The sequence below is a fragment of the Kwoniella bestiolae genome, chromosome 7 (assembly GCF_000512585.2).
Source record: "Kwoniella bestiolae CBS 10118 chromosome 7, complete sequence".
Classification (NCBI taxonomy): domain Eukaryota; kingdom Fungi; phylum Basidiomycota; class Tremellomycetes; order Tremellales; family Cryptococcaceae; genus Kwoniella; species Kwoniella bestiolae.
Window position 1 is genome coordinate 56,000 of NC_089247.1, and position 22,389 is coordinate 78,388.

At 49.0% G+C, this 22,389-nt stretch overlaps 9 protein-coding genes across 9 annotated transcripts; 3 read left to right on the top strand and 6 right to left on the bottom strand.

Annotated features, from left to right (window-relative positions):
• Positions 1 to 1,779: 1,779 nt before the first annotated feature.
• On the bottom strand, positions 1,780 to 3,334 carry I302_107942 (uncharacterized protein; the record flags this gene model as incomplete). The annotated part of the gene is made up of 7 exons (XM_019194287.1): positions 1,780 to 1,901; positions 1,968 to 2,047; positions 2,105 to 2,163; positions 2,230 to 2,540; positions 2,631 to 2,732; positions 2,861 to 2,972; positions 3,050 to 3,334. 7 exons carry the CDS (start codon positions 3,332 to 3,334, stop codon positions 1,780 to 1,782), a joined length of 1,071 nt encoding a protein of 356 aa, XP_019044410.1.
• A 566-nt stretch (positions 3,335 to 3,900) lies between these two features.
• On the bottom strand, positions 3,901 to 7,619 carry I302_107943 (uncharacterized protein; the record flags this gene model as incomplete). Its single annotated transcript, XM_065870576.1, has 16 exons — positions 3,901 to 3,966; positions 4,028 to 4,090; positions 4,148 to 4,636; positions 4,697 to 4,768; positions 4,820 to 4,963; positions 5,029 to 5,170; positions 5,232 to 5,300; positions 5,355 to 5,462; positions 5,539 to 5,598; positions 5,662 to 5,796; positions 5,850 to 5,872; positions 5,933 to 6,194; positions 6,253 to 6,497; positions 6,547 to 7,325; positions 7,391 to 7,426; positions 7,520 to 7,619. The coding sequence occupies 16 exons, from the start codon at positions 7,617 to 7,619 to the stop codon at positions 3,901 to 3,903; spliced, it is 2,793 nt and encodes a 930-aa protein (XP_065726648.1).
• A 503-nt stretch (positions 7,620 to 8,122) lies between these two features.
• I302_107944 (uncharacterized protein) lies at positions 8,123 to 9,287 on the bottom strand (the record flags this gene model as incomplete). Its single annotated transcript, XM_019194285.1, has 6 exons — positions 8,123 to 8,206; positions 8,263 to 8,501; positions 8,566 to 8,767; positions 8,833 to 9,060; positions 9,132 to 9,211; positions 9,269 to 9,287. 6 exons carry the CDS (start codon positions 9,285 to 9,287, stop codon positions 8,123 to 8,125), a joined length of 852 nt encoding a protein of 283 aa, XP_019044408.1.
• Positions 9,288 to 10,063: 776 nt separating this feature from the next.
• I302_107945 (uncharacterized protein) lies at positions 10,064 to 12,304 on the bottom strand (the record flags this gene model as incomplete). Its single annotated transcript, XM_019194284.1, has 6 exons — positions 10,064 to 10,376; positions 10,439 to 10,998; positions 11,060 to 11,274; positions 11,331 to 11,461; positions 11,517 to 11,931; positions 11,998 to 12,304. 6 exons carry the CDS (start codon positions 12,302 to 12,304, stop codon positions 10,064 to 10,066), a joined length of 1,941 nt encoding a protein of 646 aa, XP_019044407.1.
• Positions 12,305 to 12,930: 626 nt separating this feature from the next.
• I302_107946 (uncharacterized protein) lies at positions 12,931 to 14,873 on the top strand (the record flags this gene model as incomplete). The annotated part of the gene is made up of 4 exons (XM_019194283.1): positions 12,931 to 13,072; positions 13,139 to 13,411; positions 13,468 to 13,691; positions 13,752 to 14,873. The coding sequence occupies 4 exons, from the start codon at positions 12,931 to 12,933 to the stop codon at positions 14,871 to 14,873; spliced, it is 1,761 nt and encodes a 586-aa protein (XP_019044406.1).
• A 522-nt stretch (positions 14,874 to 15,395) lies between these two features.
• On the top strand, positions 15,396 to 16,478 carry I302_107947 (uncharacterized protein; the record flags this gene model as incomplete). Its single annotated transcript, XM_019194282.1, has 4 exons — positions 15,396 to 15,788; positions 15,882 to 15,944; positions 16,010 to 16,319; positions 16,375 to 16,478. The coding sequence occupies 4 exons, from the start codon at positions 15,396 to 15,398 to the stop codon at positions 16,476 to 16,478; spliced, it is 870 nt and encodes a 289-aa protein (XP_019044405.1).
• Positions 16,479 to 16,668: 190 nt separating this feature from the next.
• On the bottom strand, positions 16,669 to 17,688 carry I302_107948 (uncharacterized protein; the record flags this gene model as incomplete). The annotated part of the gene is made up of 3 exons (XM_019194281.1): positions 16,669 to 17,333; positions 17,391 to 17,471; positions 17,535 to 17,688. The coding sequence occupies 3 exons, from the start codon at positions 17,686 to 17,688 to the stop codon at positions 16,669 to 16,671; spliced, it is 900 nt and encodes a 299-aa protein (XP_019044404.1).
• A 330-nt stretch (positions 17,689 to 18,018) lies between these two features.
• On the top strand, positions 18,019 to 20,325 carry I302_107949 (uncharacterized protein; the record flags this gene model as incomplete). The annotated part of the gene is made up of 7 exons (XM_065870577.1): positions 18,019 to 18,063; positions 18,119 to 18,785; positions 18,839 to 19,402; positions 19,464 to 19,540; positions 19,592 to 19,899; positions 19,957 to 20,086; positions 20,152 to 20,325. The coding sequence occupies 7 exons, from the start codon at positions 18,019 to 18,021 to the stop codon at positions 20,323 to 20,325; spliced, it is 1,965 nt and encodes a 654-aa protein (XP_065726649.1).
• A 246-nt stretch (positions 20,326 to 20,571) lies between these two features.
• Positions 20,572 to 22,001, bottom strand: I302_107950 (tartrate dehydrogenase; the record flags this gene model as incomplete). Its single annotated transcript, XM_019194279.2, has 6 exons — positions 20,572 to 20,997; positions 21,053 to 21,228; positions 21,287 to 21,438; positions 21,494 to 21,589; positions 21,642 to 21,864; positions 21,935 to 22,001. The coding sequence occupies 6 exons, from the start codon at positions 21,999 to 22,001 to the stop codon at positions 20,572 to 20,574; spliced, it is 1,140 nt and encodes a 379-aa protein (XP_019044402.2).
• Positions 22,002 to 22,389: the final 388 nt, after the last annotated feature.

Genomic DNA, 22,389 nt, shown 5'->3' on the forward strand with positions numbered 1-22,389 from the left:
GTATAGGGTCAGTGTTTCAACACCTCTACCATATCATCGAGAATCCCGTTGACATTATTCCACAGAACCGTATTTAACAACCTCGGTAGACATATTCAGTCGCGAGCATTACATGGAAGCAATGTGGTCCATTGCCTGCAACTTGGCTTGAACGAGGAAAGCGTGAGTTAAATATCATCAGGCCTGAAGCGCGACTGAGTAGAACTCATCCTTCCATCCTAGACATACGCATCCATGGATCCGATCGCAGCGGAGATGCATCGTAGGTTGTTCTGGGCGGTCTATTGTAGCGATAGATCGGCAGCTTGCTCCGAAAATGGGAATCTACTGTTTAATGAGGATGAGATCAACGTTGCGCTGCCAAAAGATCTGTGAGTCAGTGCACTTGGGCTTGAGAAAATCCCAGGACTCACATACCTTGTTACCTGACAGAGACGACGAGTTCATCACGAGATATGGCTATCAGGAGCCTCCTGCGGGTCATGCCTCTCTGATGCGTGGCTTCGTGTACTCTTGTCGCCTGTTCAGTTGTGAGTCGACATCACCGATACGATCGTTGGAGGAACTGACACACTGAGCAGTGGGCGGAAACATGCTTTCCAAGCGGATGCACGATCGGTCGAGACCTCCCAATGGGAATGGTCTGAGAGGACGCATCAATGAACTGGATGAGCTGTTGCAGAATATTGAAGATCTATTGGTTGACTGTCAGCCTGAGATGAGGTTGAGCTTTACCGACATGGGAAGCATGGTTACAGAGTGAGTCCAAGTTACATCATTGACGGTCTCGAAGTCGTCTGTTGCTGAAACTACCGCATAGAATCGAGGGAGGATTTGCCGACGCGTTACCTGACATGTTGGAACAGTTGATACCTGCGAGTCTCGCGGATAGTACTCCATTCCTAGTGCACAGTGCTCATGTGCGGGTCACCCAGGTAAGTCAAATCTTCCCTTGACATACAGCTATCCGGGTCATTCAAGTCTCTTGAAACCTAGCAACTATTCCGATTCCTTACTTTACAATACCGGGAAGACCTTTCGAGAATCTTATATCATGAGCAATTGCGCAACACCTCGATACGGCCAGTCCTAATCCCCACATCGCCAAAATCGGAGGAGCATAACAAGCGGAAGGTACTGGAAGATCTGTTGCAGATACTACATGGGATACCGCTCGAAATCCACGGTATGCGCAACAGGTGGCACAGGGAGTATGGGGCAAGCTGATCTCGTCAACGTCCGTAGCGATCAACTCCTTTCCTGGTATAAGCAAGATACGGTCCGTGTCTGCGTCGCTTCTGACAAGCTTTTCGCCTCCATCATTGGCAACACCTGGCTCGCAAGCGAGTCCTCCTCAGATATCAGATATAACAGCTCAGGACGAAAGGAGTATGGAGTTGCTCTGTGAGTTTCTACATCTTTCGCCAACAACGATATTGACCTTGGTGTGCGCAGGCGACTTTTTACGGTTGATGGCAACTATAGAAAAGATGTATTCCTTGGTAGCTGAACCATCGACGACTTCAACGGAGAATGCTCAACCATATGGACTGAGTGAGCCTTGATTGGCAAGGCAATACGTACTTCGCTTGAAGACGAACCTAGCTTGTCGCATACGTCTTCCATGTCTTCCTAATGCTCTGTATTACCCATTGTACGACTATTGTACCATGTCTGCTGTGTGAATGTGTTTCTTACATGCGACATAGTAGACTGAATATGAAACGTCTTTTTCGTACACAAGTTCGCCATGTCTGACCCTGGACGTTGTATATTCCATTATGCCAAAACGGGCTCCCCAGCATCATCAAAGTAAACAGGTAAACCGGTTCTAAAGGAATGAGTGAGGGCAGCGGCAATCTTGGCAGATTCGAGAGCGTCGACGCATGACACAGGAAGTGCTATGAAAGGAATTGTCTTAGTAAAACCATACTAGACCTGCTACAGTAGGAAAGTCGCCTACTCACGTTTGTTATCCAAGACAACGTCCGTAAACTCGTTGACTTCGTTGACAAACGCTTCACGAAATCTTTCATAGTACGTGGGGCTATAGTAGATGGATGCGGGTGAGTCGCATTTGTCGGAAGTGTTTGTAGTGACTCACGTTGACTCCGTCCTTACTCCATAGGCATCTCTAATCTCTACTCTGTTCAGTTGAGGGTTCTGATGGTAGTCAGATTGTCAGTAGTCGCTCGCGATGATATACAGTTATAGTTCAAGTATGCTCACACCGTTGACAATGACCTTCCCTTCTGTACCAAACACCTCGGTGAAACAATCATGACCATGTTTCATCGTTCTATTACAATGGACGACGAGGATCCCATTATTTTCAAACTCAACTATCCCAATCCCGTTATCCACATCGTTGTCCTTCTCCAGTTCGGGATGCTGGATATTATGTCCCAAGGCATATACCTTCCTGACTTGTTTGACAGCTGGAGTGGAAGGAAGTAGAAACCATCGGGCAAGGTCGATGTCGTGGATACCGCAATCGATGAAGATCCCTCCTGACGCTGCGGCATACGAAACGAAGAATCCTAAATGCAGAGACACCGTTGTTAGGCTCAGGATGACAAGTAGTTTGATGACAAGCCCATGGGAATGAAGAGCATGCAGATCAGACCTACCAGATGGATCATGTTGGTCATTGGTAGCAGACTTGATCAAATGAGGTATGCCCAGCTTTCCTTTATCTATCATGTTTTTGACTTCTCGGTAGGAATCGTCAACTAGAAGATTGCAAGTGATGAGTGAGCTGCATTTCAGAAGTGGAAGGTCGAATATGGACCTCCGCATAGCAGTTTGACGATATGGCTTGGTGTGACAGCCCGGTACAAGGACACTGGGTCACACTCACATCGTCTGCTAAAGCCAACCATCACTTTTAAGTCTGGATGCTTCTCAGTCTCCTGTACCACTTGTCTAGATGTTTCCAGGTCGATCGATATAGGTTTCTCCAGCAAGACGTGCTATGTTATCCAATCAGCGGGGTCGAGTTATACGTGATGAGAAGTAACGTGTACAGATTAGAGCAGTCACAACTCACCTTGCCTGCATTCATCGAATCAATCGCGAGCTTGGCATGCAGCCCCGTTTCGCTAGCAATCAACACCGCATCGACATCACTCTCCCGCAAACAACGATCAGAGCTGTCGAATGTCTTGATTGTAGAAGGTAATGCACTCTTGGCCCAATCTAAGCTTGATGGCCTGGGATCACACACAGCTACCAGTTGTGCGCGGGGAGCACGGAACGCGATGTTCTCTGCATGTCTGGATCCCATACGTCCGATACCCAAGACGGCGTATCTAAGCTTGCGTTGAAGTGACATTGCAGATTGTGTTTATGACGCAGTTATGAGGTGAGAGGAAACGATTGACGATTGATCAAGGTTGAACGAGTCTGATCCGTAGAAGGAGATAGGCTGTCGTGTCGTGTCCAGGGAGACAGACACACCTAAGAGGGAGAAAGAATGTGCGTGTGTTGCGTCTCATGCAGGTCTGTGTGCGATTGGTTCACATCTTCTCAATCCTTCCTTCCGGTGTCGGGCACAGAGTCTCCATATGCTGTTGACTATATGGGAGTAAGCATGTATAAAGACGATTGTTATCCGATGGCGGAGATAATAGGTTAACGTATGTAGAGTGGAAGAAACAGATGAAAAGGATCAAGATCATGTTATGTCCGATTACATGCAGTAACATCATCCAACACAGGTTGGTAGGTTGTAAGGAGCCTCGTCATGTTATACATACATACACCACTTGCATACATGTACTATCGACCTTCACTACTGCTGCACCCAATGTACAGATATGGTGCAATGACATCTGGCAATAAGAAGTGGACCCGTGCATGACACCCCTCAGTACCGGACCATGTCTTATATGCGCCGCTCTAGTCTTCCTTGCTCATGCCTGAGCCTATGTCCGCCAATGCATCTAATCCCCACCAATTGAACGACTATGTTGGACAAGTTAGCTCACATACATTGTTGCTACTCTCACCCGCTGTTTTCACTCACGCCAGCATCGGCACTCATATTCAAGCCATCGTTATGAACCATTGATTCCCAGAATTGGTTGAACTGTTGTGTGTCCAGGTCACATCAGTCTACGTTGATTGGCGTTATTCGACAACTCACCTCAGTCTCCCACGCGTTCCCAGGTAGAGTGGAGCTCATCGGGTCTTGACGCTGAAGTAGATTTCCAGCCGAACTTCCAGGATTTACAGCCAAGAAATCTTGGCTCTCCTGCTGGTTCGGAGAAGCGGTTGAGACAGAATTCGCTCGTATAGTCCTAGAGACCTGTAATCCTTGACCCGCTGAGCTGACCAGCCTGGTTCTCCATCCCAGCAATTCCTCGTCCACATCGCTGTTTGCAGCATCCATCGAATTTGCGCTGGTACTAACACTTTGGTCAGGAGATTGGGCCAACTTGACACCCAATTTGTGTCGGAGTCTCCGTAGCCAATGCAGGTTTTTGACCATTCGAGGCGAGTTTCGGGATCCGACAACGGATTGATATACGCTGACCACACTATCGATCAAGGTTATGGCAAACCCACACAAAACATTCTGAGGATTCTTCAGCACTAGTGTTCCCATACAGATTGCCGAACTAAAAGCGTGATACTGATGAAATGAGACTGAGCAATGAGTCTCAATTCGCAAGCCAAATAAGATCCCGCTTACCCAGATCCACCAATGACGAGCTGCCGCGTGCGGATACAAAGCATGTGCTCGAGTAGCTATCACCACGATAGCCTACGCACGAAGGTGAGCTTGGCATGAAGGAAGGTTCGAGCCATAACTTACGTTGCATCGTTCGACAACCGCAAGATACGATTGACCGTATTTCGATCTAGTCGGATCTCCAGGAGAATCGTGGAGGGCTTGGGCAAAGTATGGTCGATTGAGGAATACGATGAGCTCGGATATGTTCATGGCAAGAGTGAATTGCTAGAGATCGCGTCAGCAGGCCAAAAATTGCTGATGTAGGCAATGCAATGCTGAGGGATGCTCACTTGAAAAGTTAAATGTAGATTTCGTTTATCCGTGGGAGGTGAGGCAGCAATTGCCGATTCGGGTGCAGGATGTGCAGATGGTAAGGCGCACAGTACCGGTCGACACCGTAGCTCGTAGGGGACCTCTCTCTCAAAAGCGCAACTATAGGCCGATATGTCAACTTCAGTGCCGCGGTACCACACAGTTTGGCTGATGCACCTACATCTTTTCATACAATTCCAGACATGTTGAGTAAGGTGGAGTTCGCACCCTGGATGAATGGTCCAGCACACTTGACGAAAACTCGATTAGTATAGCAATGTATCGGTGTATGAAGAGAACTCACGCTGCGAATAAATGGGACAACTGATACTTGTACCGATGGAACGGTTCTATGTCTCCTGGAGTGATCTTAGGATATGCCGTATCGACGTGATCGGGGTTGATGATACCTCTAGTGGAGTTGTTCAGCTCAAGGGAAAGTGAAATCCGGATAATGTAATTCGCTTCATCAGAGTACAGTCACTCACGGTCTGGAGAAACAATTGCAAGACATAATTTCCGTCGAATGGCACTCCCAGAATACACGTCTGTCCCCGCATCTCCAGTCAGCCAGGTAGCAGACACTGTCCCCTGGTCTCATCCGCACTCACCTACGCTCCTCTATCGCATGCTCTGGAAGATTCCACCTCGCACCATCTCGATGCAGTCCCATCGCCAAACTCATATGAGCAGTTAAACCCCAAAGCGGCCAAGCTGAATCTCCGTTTTTGCCAGAATCCATACTCCTATGACTGGTGTAAGTGCACATACTGGCTTCCGGGTGTCTGTTGTAGCTCACAGAAGTAGATGCGCCATGATATGCTAGGAAATGATAATCAGCATCGTGTCTGGCTGACGTCCAGATATAGTTGCTTAACCTACCAATGTCTGAACGCCTGCGGTCGTGTTATTAGCCAAGAAGTCCCCTTTCGCCAAGCAAGCCTGGGAGATCCGTATATAATCTTCAACCGAAGAATCGTCAGGTGTGAGCTCAAGGTTGTAATACGACCCCACTGCGAATATCACGAAAAGTAGCGCTAGTTGTTGAGACGTCACGTCACGCCGCTGGACCCCTGTCGAGCTCGACCCAGCGTACGCCTTTTCGAAGATAGAATCGACAAGCGACCTCGAAGCAATATTGAAGCTGTCAATCGTGGGATGTTAGCCAATATATCTGGCGAAGGAATAAAATGACCACCCACTGCCACGAAAAGTGCCTGAAGTACGTGTCAATCAGTACCCTTGCGTCGTGTTGAGGAGGTAGCACCGAAAGGATCGTTAGAGTAGAAATGCTTTTCGAAGCGGTGTTGAAAGGGAAAGCGACGATGGCACCCAAAGCGTCCGCAAAACCACCCCCACCATGTTGCGGCAGCAATTGCGCATCCATTCGAGGCGATGGCATTTGAGAGACTGGAGGCGGCGAGTCGCCTGATTCAACCGTTTCTTGCTGAATGAACGATAAGCACCCGCTTTACAGCTACAGGTCATGGACTTACGTTCTTCAGCCATTCTGCCGCTGCAGTTCGACCTAGATATTTGGATCTGCCTGATCGTGATATGACAAGGGTTCCATGGCCATGCCCTTCTTCCGTCGATTCGAGGCTGTGGGTGTCGAATGTTACAGACCTACCAGCTGGTAGAACTGCTTCGTGGTCGTATTGGTATCCGAGGCCCACCTGGGGTGGTGGAATGCCCGGTCGATCTCTGGATGGGTATACCGGAGATGCTGAGGCGGTAGTTTGCGCGGGTTGATCGAATGACACAGAGTTTGGTAGCGGATCGTTGTAGTCAAAAGGGTGGGCAGGAGTCACTTGGCTTGTGGCGTGGTCAGTGAAAACATGCATGGGAGCTTGTGCATCTGTGATGGTGAGAAGATCTGCTGGCGGAGGGTGTTGGGCAAAGGCGGATTGATCATGATGACCATGAGAAGACGCCATCTCGTTGGTTGTTTCACCAAGATCTGTCGATGCATACTCGTAGTCCACTTGCAACGGGAGAGATGCTTGTCGATCCATATTCGTTGGGCGGCTTTTGCTTGAGGCTGGTGTCTCTAACCCCTTGCGCCTGAGGGAATTTTCCAATGAGGCCAGACGCTGCTGAAGACGAGCGACCTCGTCTTCTGTCTTGTTGCTACACTCGGCCAATGTGTCAAAATAGAGAGGACAGTATGGCTGTTGAGAGAAGAGATCCACTTGCCCTGAAGATTGGACCTCGGCGGGCTCATTCTGACGGCATATGTCTGCGCATTCCCGACGGATGCATGTCCCACAAGGGACTGCACGGTGATAGGTTTTGAGCAACCCTGCCTTCGAGGTCGTGATATTCGGAGAAAAAACTCACGCCGACGATCACATTTCAATTTCAACCTTCTGCATTCTGATGTGTCGCAAGATCAGAGAGAAAGCAATGCAAGCTGGACGTCAATATGGATCGCCTTCGGAAGGCACAAAAGGACGATGTGGAACTTACCGTTGCAGCTCAACTGCGGCCTCGGTTTTCGCTTCTTCTTTGGACGCTCTTCACTCAAAGGCGCTCTAGCCGATGCCGACGGACTTGTGGTCCTAGTCATTTTGAGACGTATGATTGAGTTGTGGACGAAAGAGAGACATATTGGAAGAGGATGCCAAAATACAATCGGAGTAGCACTCGGATCAAGTGCATCGGACTCGCAAGCTCAAACTAAGGGATGGTACGGTCGGATATAACATGTTAAGTCCGGCTGACCAATGGATCCCTGAAGTATACGTATCTTCGCGTTCACTCTGCTGTGTCTGTTTTCGTTTCAACCCCTCCAACGGCTGTGACATGGGGCCCAGCCCCGCATCACTGATGCTTCGCGGCTTTCGACGGGTGCGTCGCGTTCAAGTAAATCACCGCTCTTTTGCACTAGTGAAAAGAAGCTCGGCTATGGCATGACGTCGATATTGCCGATGATCCTAGCAAGAAGAGGGAAAATATGCATGAGATGATGGCATGAAAGCTCAAGTTTGAAACATTGTCCCCTACTGACGAGCATTCTACTCAACTACAACGCTTTTCCGTGCTGAATAGGAGACAAGACAATGTTAGTCACTACTTCCAAGTAAAACTTCGGAACTCACGGTCGATCCCATTGGCCCAAGAGGTGACCTGTCGCCATCCTGCATCCACCTTGAGCTGTAGACATGATTCATGTTAGCAGGCAGACATAACCGGAGATTGATCTCACTTACATGGAAAGCGTTCATCATCGAGTTCTCGAGTAAGAAGATGACGGCAGCCGCGATTTCGTCAGGAGTTGTGAATCGACGGGGGAACATGGAATAACCTTCAACGGCATCTTTGAAGTACTGGATACGATCACCCGATTGCATCAATGGCGAAATCACCAGAGCGGGAGCCAATGAATTGACTCGGATACCCGAAGGAGCCAGAAAGTCGGCCGCAGCTTCAGTGATACCTAAGACACACGCTATTCGCGAGACACAGTATTGTCAGTTCCTTGAAACGATTTCAATCCCCCCAAGCATGCTCACTTTTCGAAGGACCATATGTCAGACATCGAGCTGGAGGTGTGTGACCGACAACTGAGGATAGGTTGACGATGGCGCCTCTTTCCTCTACTACTCGTTCGTGGTATATGTCTAAAGGCGGGTATTGCGAGTTGATGGCATCTGCCACAAGAGCATTGACGAGGAATGTGCCGTATGCGTTTACTTTCAAGACGGTCTCGAAATCCTACGAGAAGAACAACGCAGGAAAAGTAAGTGTTTCACAGTCTTCTGCGGAATTGAGCTACACACCTTCAACTTGTCGGACATCTTGCTTGTCCATGGTTTATTGGGATTGGTTGCTGCACAGTGCACCGCTCCGAAGAGAGATCCATTAGGGACATGCTTCAAGGCCTCTTGCAACGAAGCTTCTAAGATTTCCTGACTCGTGATGTCGGTTTTGGAGTAGAAATATTTGTCAGAATGCTTGAATGTTTTAATTTTCTCCGTAGCTACATCTTCGGGGACTATGTCGAAGATCTGAGGACGGGTATGTCAGGAACAGAACGACACAATATCTGCCTGACTGAGCTCTGTTCGCCTCTACTCACAATGGCATATCCACCTTTAGCTACTATCATCTCTGCTGTAGCGCCTCCAATGGAGCCGAGACCACCGGTGATAACGAAAGCTGGAAAGATATCAGCCAAAAGCTCCAATGAACACGGCTGTTGTGATGGGCACTCACCTTTACCGTCGAGAATCATTTCGATAGATGTGGAACAGGAGTGATGGGAATGACAGCAGCAGTAGACTTGTGCGCGAGTACCGGGCGACGAAAGCATGCATCGCAATATATGTATATTCCTCTTACCAAGCTATTTGCTATTCGCATGGGCTTTGATCCGTTGATGGCATCGGACTCATCACCGGGTTGAACCCTTCAGCGATGAAGGTCGGATTTAATCCAGAAGGAAAAAAGCCTTGGGCGGATTGACTCCGATCTCGCCGCCGGCAACGCGAACCGGAAACCCGCTCTATCATCGGCTCTTATGGATTATTGGGTGATGGCTCGATGTGTGAGCTGTGTGGACACGCCTTCATTCCCGTCTCGAGTTCGCACGCCTTAGGCTTTGCGCACGAAATTGATGTAGAACGCGTTACCGAACAATGCCTTCTCCGCTCTTGATCCGTTTGTATCCCACACCGAGACGCATTGCGCTGGCATGTATCAAAGTCGTCTACTGGAGAACGGATACTGGGCCTTGCATGATGCGAAGCTTTCAGATAGCAGTGACGAGGCAACAGGAACCCAGAGAATTGATGAATGAAAGACGCGAGGTCAGTAGCCAGTTGAGAGCATGTCAACCACGCAACTGAAACCATTTCAAATCTACGTGCAAGCACCTCATCACAAGACAGCAAAGACTGAAAACTCATCCGATAGACCTCGAGCACAAAGGGCACGATATACATCTATTGATCAATACGAACGAGATCAAAGCAAAACCAATAAACCTAGTATCCGTCACGACTTTATCTCCTATTTGAGGTAAGGCTCTGGTGAGATCCCTTCCAATTTCGCTTTTATCCTCAAAGCGACCATCTTTGAGTGATAACGAGCGGCTTGCAGGGTTCCCACCATCAACCACATATTGGGTACACCGGTATCCCTCCAAGCGGAATTGAGTTCTCCCTCCTCGTTCATACCCCAAATCGGATTGAATCGATCTGCCACGTCATCTCCCAAGGTTCTTCTGACCGAATCAATGGTGTTGGAGAACCCGGTGGCCAAAACAACGATATCATATTGTTTCTCTCTGTCTCCGTTCAAGACTACCTTGTCTCCAGTGAAGCTGGGTTAAAGGATCAAGTCAACGGAAGTACCCAAATGAGCTGTACTGAAAGTCAAACTCACTGATCGATGTAACCTTGTTCAACCTTGATATTTCCATTGATGATCTGCTCGCAAGCACCGGCGTCAAAGTAGAAACCACCGTTCTTGGTATAACCGAGAGTCTGTGTAGATGTGCTTCGTTGACCTCGCCAGGTCTTGAAACCTCTGGCTTCCATTGCATGTAAAAGGTCATGATCGAGTTCAGTCAACTCCGATCCAAGTCGTCTTCCCATCTCTTCCGCGGGACCGACTGGAAGGCCATATGCAATTCTATCAGCCACTTCTAGGTCAGGTCGTTTGCCGTTCTCTGGTTTGTAAACACCAAGAATCCGAGGCACGCTGTGAGTCAGGGACATGATATATGTGGGTGATCGTTGAAGGATAGTCACGTCCACTCCTCTACGGGCGAAGTCGAAAGCAGTGTCAAACCCTGATGAAGATGTTCCGACCACGAGGGCCTTCTTGCCAACCCATTCTCGTGAGGAATCGTGTTCTGTGGAGTGTCGAATGGTTCCCTTGAATTTTTCAGATCCTGGTATCTCAGGAACGTAAGGTACCCCCGCCAAACTCGTGGCCATGACCTAAGGGATGCCATTATATAAGCCCAGCAGATCACGATATCCGTTTCTGTCGACTACTCACTAATTGCTTAGGGTGGAAAGTCCTCTTGTCCTGTTCCCCTCGGGATACCTTGATGGTCCACTCGCCGTTAGGGGATTGAGAGGCACTGGTGACCGCTGAATCGGTCCAAACGAACAACTCTAGTGCACTAACGTACCACTCAAACCAGTCGGCCAATTTGGCAGCGGGACAGTAAGTTGGCCAGTGTTTAGGGTAAGGCATGTAGGCAAAGTGATCTACGATAGCTAGTCAGCTGGGTTGCGACACTGGGCAGAGAATATAGTCGACATACCGGCCCAGTGAGGAAGATGAAGCGATAAAGCCTCATATCGACCCCTCCAGTTGTCTCCGATTCTCTTGTTGCGTTCAATGATCAAAGCGTTAACACCAAGGGCCTTCAGTCGAGCGGCAAGCATAAGTCCGCTGTAATACCGGTCAACAAGGCGGTCGTCGACGATACTTGACGCGCAACACTCACTTTTGTCCACCTCCCACAATCAGCACTTCTGGCTCGATTCCTTCCAATTCCAAATCAAGCTCCCTTTGCATATTCCACGAATGGGGCCCTGTCATATGACCATCCCTTTCTGGTATCTCTGGAAATCCGTGGAGTGACTCGATAGTGGTGTTGAAGGTCCAAATCCTGAAGCCTTCTTCGGTTTGAATGATGTTAACCAGAGCGGTACCGCTAGCGATATCGGTCTCTAAGCTGATGTGAGCTTGTATGAAAGAGAGATCCGGGTAAGGTCTTTCAATTTTTGGTTGGGGTTCGATGAGGGTGACCTTTGAGACAGGAGTCTGGGGGAACAAGTCGCATGCCGCTTTGTTGATCGCTTCTCGAAAGTTGAAGGTCCTGTAGTCCCAGGTGAATAGAGCTCGATCTCTCCATACGCCTGTAGTGAATGGGAAAGTATGATTAGCGATACCGCTGGGTGCAGAGAGCGATTCGTGCGACTTACCGTGTTCCATAAACAAATCGGTGAATTGAGTGGCATCTGAGGCGGCCAAAGCTTGTGACAGCTTAGACGCCATCTCCTGTGCTACTGATTTTGGATCGGTCGATTCCGAAATTTTTCGACCTTCAGCTCCGTGGGTCGGAAGAGGATGATTGTACTTGAACTTGTACATGTAATCCGCTGCTACTGCGTCGGGATATACAGGTAAAGGTCTTGTGCCATTCCCATTGTTGACCAGTGCTTTGGACTTGAGGTCCGCTGCATTACTATGATCGGCAGCTGGTTGGTGGTGGATCGCGATAGGAGCCATTGGGATACGTGTCGACTGATCCTCGTTCAGATGATATTGGAAGGGACGTTGTTCCGACTGCCTTCCAGCTCTTCTTCCCATGAGTAATTATACTCTTTGCATGCCGCATTCTACTTTGTCGTAAAATAGTAATCGGAGGGTGGTATCTATGCAGATATGTCCGATGGATCCGACGGTCCGATATTAGGCTTTGTTGAGCGTGAAAGTAGACGCCGGTCGACAATTGGCTTGGGATGTTCGAGTCCATTCATCCTTGCAGGAAGTGAAGGCGCGTTCTCTCAACGATGGGTCTAAATTGGAAGACGCAAGGACTTCTAGGAGTTCTGCACGAAGAAGCGAGGCACGTGACATATGAGCCCGACGTGACCTCGGTCTTGCGCAACCGCCACCATCGTGCTCGGATCGGAGAAGCTGTCGGATCCGACCGGAGATACAGGAAACAACATCTCCTAACCGGTCTCGCCCTCGTACCCCGCTCAGGCCATTGGCACACTTTGAGTTCAGCCCAAGTGCCCTATATGCGGATTTGAGACATAAATAGACTGAATTCTGAGAAGAATTGGAGATGTTGTTGCCCCACAACCAGCTGAACAACAAGCCCTGTCCAAGCTACTCAATCCATCGACATGTCCGACGAAAATGTATCCAGGCATGCGCCTGAGCGAGATGGTATTCCTTCTCTCGAATCCCTGGGTGTGACTCTTCACCATGACACATATCAATATTGCGAAGACAGTCAGCTGTTGGCTGACTCACTGGGCGGCAATAGTTAGTGTCAAATCTCAGTCATGTTGTTCGAGGTGATGACATAGACTGATGACTTGCTCCTTACAGAGCTGAAAGATGTATTCGCCAACTGGATCGTCGTCGCTGCCGCCTTTTCCGCCTGTATGGGTGGTCTTCTGTTCGGTTTCGATCAAGGTATCTTGTCAATCGTCCTAACGATGAAACAATTTCTTCGCCAATTCCCCGAAACCGATTCTACCCAGGACTCCGGCGCAGCCTTCAACAAAGGGATCATGACTGGTCTTCTGGAGCTGGGCGCTTTCTTGGGTGCCGTCCAAGCTGGCTACCTAGCCGATAGATACTCAAGAAAGAAAGCGATCGGTAAGTACACTCAGTCTCGCTTGTTTCGGGCAGTCGTTGATATTAGCTTTCTTCAGGAATCGGATCTGTCTGGTTCATCATCGGCAGTGTCATTCAAGCCGCATCCTTTTCCTACCCACAATTGGTGGTTGGACGATTTATTGGAGGTGTCGGAATTGGCCTCTTGTCATCCGTCGCACCAATGTACATTTCTGAGATTGCCCCACCTAATGTCAGAGGTGCATTCCTTGCTCTCGAAGGTGCTACCATCGTTATCGGTATCGTTATCATGTTCTACATCGTAAGTAATATACCCTTACAACTGCATAGTTGCAAGACCTCAGCTGACAAAGATGTACAGACATATGGCACCCGACACATTGCGGGGGACTGGAGTTTCCGACTGCCTTTTACTGTACAAATGGCACCTTGTATCCTACTTGCCATCGGTCTTTGGAAATTGCCTTATTCGCCCCGATGGCTGGCTGGTGCAGGCAAAGATCGAGAGGCTCTCGAGTCACTGGTGGCACTTCGAGGTCTTTCGGCGACAGACCCCCGAGTCCAAGCTGAATGGATCACTATCCGAGCCGAGGCCATCCGCAACAGGGAAGTCATCGTCCAAGCTCATCCTCACACTGCTCACCAAACGGGTCTCTCCGCCGAGCTGAAACTTGAAGCGGCCGCCTGGATCGACATGTTCAAACCGAAAATCTTACCAAGAACCATGATCGGCGTCATGCTCATGGTGTTCCAGCAATTTCAAGGTATTAACGCTTTGATTTACTACTCTCCTACTCTGTTCGAGCAACTTGGTTTGGACTACGAGATGCAAATTACCATGTCGGGTGTGTTAAATGTCTGTCAGATGGTCGCTACCAGTGCCGCTTTCTTCTTCCTGGACAGAGTGGGCAGGAAGCCTCCTCTTCTCTTAGGATCTATCGTCAACACCATCTCCCATATCATCGTCGGTGTGATGATCGCCAAATTTTCCGGGAACTGGGAAGCTCATCAAGGTCCTGCATGGGTCGGCGTCGCGTTCATCCTCGTCTTTATGTTCTCCTTTGGTCTCGGCTGGTCGCCTGTCCCCTGGGCTATGCCTGCGGAAGTCCACTCTTCAAGTCGACGAGCCAAAGGCGTTGCCATTACTACCTGTTGTAATTGGTTGTTCAATTTCATCATCGGTGTCATCACTCCGCCGATGATCCAGAACATCAAATTCGGGACATTCTTCTTCTTCGCCGCCTTCTCTTTCCTATCCGCTCTTTGGACATGGTTCTTCTGTCCGGAGACCAAGGGAAAAACCCTCGAAGAGATGGATGCTATCTTTCACACTCATGCCGCTCACGAAGAACTTCAAGCCAAGGCTGAGATCCTTAGAGCTATCGTCGGGCTTCCCGCTCCTGCGAGCAATGGATCTCATGAAGACGTCGACTACAAAGGAGGCGAATACAAGGGCACAGACCAACACGTCGAGCGCGTCTAAGCATCTGAGGCACACTCACATACCTCAGGTGACAACCAATTCCGAAAATTGTTGTGTTCAAGCTCAAGAAGAAGAAGCGGACTATGGACGAATGTGCGACAAGGTACAAAAGTGGATATTTAGGGTGATTAGTGTTTCTCGATAGTATTTGGAACAGAGTTTTAATGTAACAATAAAAAAGCGAATGCGAAATTCTCTGATAATGATTCCTGCCTGTCGCCTTGTTTGGTCAGAAATGTGAAAAAAGTTGCTCGATGCATACTCGTAATCGCTGGCTGTATGTCCTGAGGTGGAAAAACCTTTGCTTGCACCACTGAGTTTCCGCAATGGGGAATAATTTCGAGCCGTAAACTGAACATGTTAGATCAGGTTCTTCTGATCGCTCCCGCATGAGCAGAAATGACGTATGATGAGATCGAGAGCACATCGATTCCCACGTATCTGGACAATCAATATAACAAAAATATGCGGTTGATCAGCGGTTGATCCCATTCTTCAAAGTACAACTCCTACATTTGTAACATGGCATCCTCAATCAACATACTTGTCTGCGGCGCGACCGGGAAGCAAGGCGGAAAGGCGGTATCGACTCTGCTTGAGGAGAAACCTAGCAATGTTCAAGTGCGATTCTTGACTCGCAACACGTCATCTGAGAGCGCAAAGAAGCTGGTAACAAAAGGTGTGGAAGCCGTTCAAGGCAGCTTAGACGACAAGGCTACATTAGATGCGGCTCTGGAAGGAGTACAGAGGGCATTCTTAGTCACTGATGCTGGAGCTGGTGAGGAAAAGGAAACACAACAAGGGATCAATTTCATCAACGCCGCTAAAGCAGCTGGAGTGGAACACCTCGTTTTTACGAGCGTCGCTTCTGCAGATGATGCGAAAAGTGTGCCGCATTTCAGATCAAAAGCTAAAGTGAGTCAAGGGGTTTTTGGATCATCGAATCATGGAATAATATAACCGTCGGATTACCATGGAGCACGTAGGCTGACCCATCTCACTCTGTAGGTAGAAGAGGCATTGAAGTCATCTGGTCTATCTTACACTATACTTCGCCCTGTTGCGTTCATGGTAAGCGTTAACCGGATCTACAAGACCCCCATCGCGCTTACGCCCGTGTCTACTTCTCCTACCAGGACAACTTCCCTGCTGCAGCTGGTCCAGCTCGTTTCATGGTCGTCGGAATGTTCTTTGCATCGTTGGCGTGGAAAAAGTGTCAGCTGATTGCGACTGAGGACATCGGAGTGTTTGCTGGGAAGGCATTGATCAATCCTGAAAGCGAGCACTTCAAGAACAAGACCATCGAGCTGTCGGGAGGGAATTATGGCTTAGAAGATGTTAGACAAGCGATATTCAAGACTCAAGGATATCAACCTTGGTTCGCATCGTTGACCCCGACACCGATCAGAGCCATATTACCATATGATTTCAAACAGATGATGTATTGTGGGTGCCCCTTCCTTTCCTACCTGATCATGCTTGACGCTGATTTCTGGGGAAGACCTCGAGGAGACTGGGTATAACGACATCGACACTTCCGCTCTTCGATACATCCACCCTGGTCTAATGACATTGGAGGATTGGTTTCGAAAGAATGGATCTTGATCGTCGAACCAACTGGGGTCACTGGAGTGCATGGTAGTGCAACCGATGTATAGGCTCTCACGCATGTCTTCGTTCGCACAGGTTAGGTAGTAACGAGAGCTTGACCTTCATGGCCAATAAATCGCTGTGTCGTTCAGCGACAGCAATTGTTGTCAAGCTGGAATTTCGCACAGAAGTGCCTTATACATGCTCATTGTGAAATCTTCTGATCCTCTTCGACTTGCACGACCTCTCTTTCAGGTCCATACAGCAGCCTCAAACTGTCTTTGTCCACCTTTCCACTGCCGTATACCTCATAACAAGGCATATACCGATCGACGAAGAGTCTGACTTCGTCGTCCGACATCCCTAGTCCTCTGTTCTCCCTCTTCATGTGATGCTCCTGTTGTAGCCTCCAGTAGTAGATGTAATCTAAGTCAAGGGGTGTAATGGCGACGTGACAATCAAAATAACTATCTATCTCTCGGTTCAGATTTGATAGATTATCGTTGATCTGCATGATAGTCTGCCAATCGTGTTCATGAGCTGTCTGGCTTGTGGCCCACAACTCATGGAGTTTGGGCTGGGCAACGTGCTGAAATCCTAAGGACCACCCTTCTAGCATGAATACATCTAATTCCGCAGGATGAATAGGGATGGTCGACTCTGATCGGTCTCCACGACCATTGTATAAGCTCTTATCGAATGTGGGTAGCGTAACGGACGAGGCGTTTCGTTCAGGTCCCCGTATCTGCTTCAAGACGGTTCTAAGAAGTTCTATATCATGCGTTCCTGGCGGCCCTCTACCCTGGAGCATTCGATTGTTCGGAGACGCCTGAGCTAGCTCATCCAAACCTTTGCGATCTAGGTAAAAATCTAGGGAAATACCCGGTATGGTCAGCCCGTGACACGAGATTGGCATAGCATACGTACCGTCGAGAGAAGCTACAGCAGTTCTCAGGCGAAAAGCCGAGGCCAAGAAACTGACCAGTGCAGCTGCGAGGGTACTTTTGCCTGCATAATGTGGTATCAGCTCCGGGAAAGATATCATTCATTTGTACTTGGTCGCTAACTCACCGGCACCCTGTGGTCCCTGCATGGAGACAATCAGAGGGCCAGATCTTCCCGCGACTCGTTCATGATGTTTAGCAATGAACTCCGCTATCAGCTGAGCCTTGTATTGTGTTGTGCTCGTGTCTATAGGCTTCTCTGAGGCCATGATAGAGACCATGGTAAATGATGACAAGATGGGTTTGTTCCTCCTTGGCGATCGAGTGTGATCCTCCGCCTTTTTAAATGGTCACTCTTGCTGTATATCCGGCAGGGGTCTGTTGTATCTCCGGAGTGGTATTCCGGTGTGGTCGTGTCAATACTCCGAAGAGAGCCTGAGAGCGGAGTGAAGTTTATCCGCCCGGGATTCCCCAAGGAAACCCATTATGTAAACCAAAACATAGTCCTATGTAGTCTGGTGACTCCACCCTGAAACTCGTGGTGATGCTAGAAAGATGTCGCGTCGCTGTCTTTCAGATGGGGATGACCATGCAACTATGTTTGGGTGAACATGGAAACTTCCACACATGAGCGAGGGCGCTTCTACATTGGGCCAGTGAGTAAACTATAGACAGAGTCGCTTGATGCTGACCATTTTGATGGTCTCCTAGAATGGCTTCCCGAGATTCGCTGGGTCGTCATCTGGAGTTTATCTAGCCGATACAGTTCAATCCGACCTTACATCACAAGACCATCCCACCCCAGATCCAGGAATAGAAGATGCGTTCATGCAGCGCAATAATGATGAGCCTCGTTCCGACGAAACAGCTCTGTACGACATTTATCTACTTCGGACCAAAGATCTGCTGGAGGAGGAAACTCTTCGCACAAGGCTGAACCGATATTTTGCTACCTGGCATCCACTTTTCCCGTTCCTCGATGGCGCTTACTTGTTACAATGCTTCAACAACTCTCTGAATCTCGCCAAGATCCATCATACCGTCATTCCACTCGAGTCGATCCAAGATAGTCAGATATCAGCTTTTGAAGGACTCACCCACGAACAGTCATTGGCATTAACTACCATCTTTCTCGTAGTCTTCACCATCGGAGGATTAGGTCTCATTGAATCAGGCAACGGCTTGAACAGCTCCTCCAAAGTCCCTCAGATCCACTCAACATCCCAGGCTACGATGCTGGGGCATTTGATAGTAGGAGCCTGTCAGAATTCGAGAATCAACGACCTGTTCGGCATTCAGGCTCTGCTTGCGATCGAACTATTATTCTATGTGACCAGGACATTCCGTCCAGCTATGCATTTATCAGGAGTCATAGCCAGTAAGTCATCTTTTCCTATTCGATGGAACAACAGCTCACTGACATCGGACTAGAGCTTGCTTTTGAAGCTGGGCTGCACAGATGTCCGGAACGGTTCCCTGCTACCTTCACCGACCCGGCGGATCGCAATCTACGGAAGCGTGTATTCTACTCATTATATGTGCTGGACCGGCTTCTCTCCGCAGATTTTGGCATACCACTCATGCTCAATGATTCAGATATCGATACTTGCGTTCCTGGCGGTGCAGAGAAACACTCAACCCCCGAAACACACCGGCAAGATAACGTACAAGTCGGTCCTCCAGCCTCGGAAGGAGCTGTTCCCCATTCTAATCAATCTCAGGTGGGACCACAGAGTAGCGACGGTAGGGGCACTAAACGAAAATCACAAGGAGATCCGCGGGACGAGGCGATATCGCCTGTTGAGACCTCGGTTTCAATTCCCTCAGCCCGATCAATGTATACGGACGTCGATAAACTGAAGCCCACCCTTGATCTCAATACGCTACGAGTGCGAGCTAGATTGCTTCCCGCTCACTCACTGAGTCTTATGGCCAAAATGGTAGGGCAAGCGATGGAGCAGTTCAATAAGTCGGTGTCGCACAGAGTCATCGATGGTACGTACCCCCGGGCTTGCATCGATCCCTTCGGTCCGCGTCGCTGATGAAACGTCCCTAGCCAATGAGGTCTTACACCTGAGAAGCGATCTTGATGCCTGGTGGAACGACATCGGATTAGATTGCGATGTGGATGTGGTGAGTCTGGTATTCGCGCCTGAGAGGTTATCTGAACAGATGTCGCGATAGCACGCTTCGGAAACCCCTGCCGATCCTCGTCGTCACATGTCTACTTTGTTCACTTGCTTGTACCATTCACAAATTGTCAATCTGAACCGCCCGGCTCTTTCACTACCCCCGTCCCAGATCCAACACGATCATGCTCTTCAAGCCGCTATCGCCTCAGTACGCAAAATTTGCGCTACGCTGTCCGATGGCTTCCTGAAGAATGCCGATGATCTGTGGTGGCCAGGCTATGTAGATATAGTATTCCTTGGTAGCCTCATCCTGGTCTATGGCGCCAGGCGCGAGAGGAGTCGCCACGGCCAAGCTACGTGGTAAGAATTCGTTCTCGAATTGCTCGGTTTAGCTGTCGCTGATCCGCTTTCAATTAGGCTTACGCGAGACCTTCGTCGAGCTTTGAGCATTTTGGAGTATCTAACCAAGCGTTGGCCAAAATCAGACAAGTTCAGTCGGGTAGTGAAATCCCTGATTGATCGAGAGAGTCCGGCGGACACCAGCAAGGTATGCCCTGATGATTGGAGACATTGGTGTATGAAGCTAAAGTCGCTTTGCGTTCTCTTCAACAGACCGACGATGTCGAACAGATCATCACTGCAGCAGCAAGTTCAGAAGATCCTGCTCCCGAAGCGATGAGCTTCAACATCGAAGATTGCTTTCACTTTGACTTTGACACGTTCGCCCTTGAACCGGAATCCATATGGGCTTACCATGTGTCCATGCCGCCGTCTCCCGTTCTGTGAGGAGGGTTTCAGGTCTCAGGCTATTTATACCTTATAATGCATCATGTATGTATATTTTGCGCGGACAATGTTTACAAATTGTGCTTTTCTTCCCCCTTGAAGCGTTACACTCAAGGATCTGGTCAACATCGGCGCTGCGATGCAAAACAACTCATCTTTCAGAAGGTCGTCCATATTATTTCACTATGGATTTGGGCAACCGGCTGACAGAATACATAGGAGCGCAAGCACTAATATAACAACCGTTTATAAAACTCTAAGACGTTGGATAACCGCATCTGTCACCTCCTGCGTATTGGCCCTACCGCCTAAGTCTCGGGTTCTGACACCGTCTGCACAAGTTTGTTCTACAGCCTTCATGAGGAGCTTAGAAGCTTCGTGCTCACCGAGCCAATCAAGCATTTCACACGCAGTCCAGAATGTTCCCACGGGGTTGGCGATGCCCATACCAGTGATATCAAAGGCAGACCCGTGAATAGGCTCAAACATGGATGGCATCGTGCGTGAGGGATCGATGTTGGCTGTAGGGGCGATACCGATTGATCCAGCTAAGGCAGCTGCTAAGTCTGAGAGGATGTCGGCGTGGAGATTGGTGGCGAGAATGGTGTCAAGAGATTTAGGATGAAGGGTCATTCGGACTGTCATAGCATCTACAAGCATATGGTCCATTGTCTATACAGAAGCGTTAGTCAGATCAATGTATAAGTTATTTACAATGCCGACTCACAACATCGGGGAACTCCTTGGATACCTCTTTGATGACCTCATCCCAGAGTACCATTCCGTTTCTCATAGCGTTCGACTTGGTCACGTACGTCAAAAGTTTTCTAGGTCTCGACTGAGCGACTTGGAAGGCATATCGAGCAATTCGGCGAATACCGGTTCGAGTGAAGATGGTGACCTCTATGTCACACAAGAGTGAGCTTCCAGGGACCCTATATCAACAGGTGTTGGGACCTACCTGTGCCGACTTCATGATCTAGCCTTCTGTGCGACCTGCCTCCATGGCCAGCATATTCACCTTCCGAGTTCTCTCGGATGATGCACCAGTCCAAGTCTCCTGGTTGGAGGTTGCTGAGTGGAGAGCTTGTACCGGGAAGGACCTTTGTTCGTCTGGATACGGGGTTAGTCCCAGCCCCTCATGCATTAGACAAACAAAGCAGCTCACCGAACGTTGGCATACATGTATGGTTGGCAGATAGCGAGCCTCAGGCCCCATAATGAGATGTGGTCAGGAACATCAGGCGCACCGACTGCACCGAAACTACCAGGCAGTCAGTATAGATTCCGTTGGTTCTGGAGTATAACATACTCACAAGATGGCGTCGTGCTTCTTCAGGATATCCAAATAATCCTCTGGAATATAACTCCCAGTCTTCTTGTATCTATCGGAAGACCAGTCGAGCTCGGTGAAGTCCAGCTGGAAAGACCCAACTTTCTTGGCGACAGCATGCAAAGCTTGGACACCTGCGTTGATCACTTCAGGACCGATCCCATCAGCGCCGATTTGCGCTATCTTATAAATGTTTTTTCTTTCGGCTGCCATGATCACGACGGATTAGCTTTTGGTCTTGCGATATCTGCTCTTCCTAGAGGTGCACCTACTCACGCTGCGTGGCATATCCTTCTGGAAAGGCAGAGGCTTCGTTGACTGGATTGATAGCGATAGGAGACATGACTGAATTTTATTTGAGTACCCTGTATGAAACTTGAATGGTGAAGAGACGTTATTCATGTGCCGACAGGAATAGCATTATATACGCCCCACTCCCCTCAGGATGCGGAGTATCATGTGTCCGCTGTGGGGCTTGAAATGACCATTGCTCACATGATGCCAGACATAGAGGCGGAATAACTATTCATGTCACAAGGCGTGGGAATCTGCGGTAAAAGGTTACCCCGCATCGCCAAACGCAGTAAAGATTTATCCAAACGTGTTCCTGCAGGTGCCCCGATGCACTCCGCATAAATTCGGAGCTTAGAAAGTCCACCAATCTTTCTTTCGTCAACCTGCCGACGTATAAAAGGAGCTAGTCGTTTTTAAGAAATCTCAACCCCCAGGAG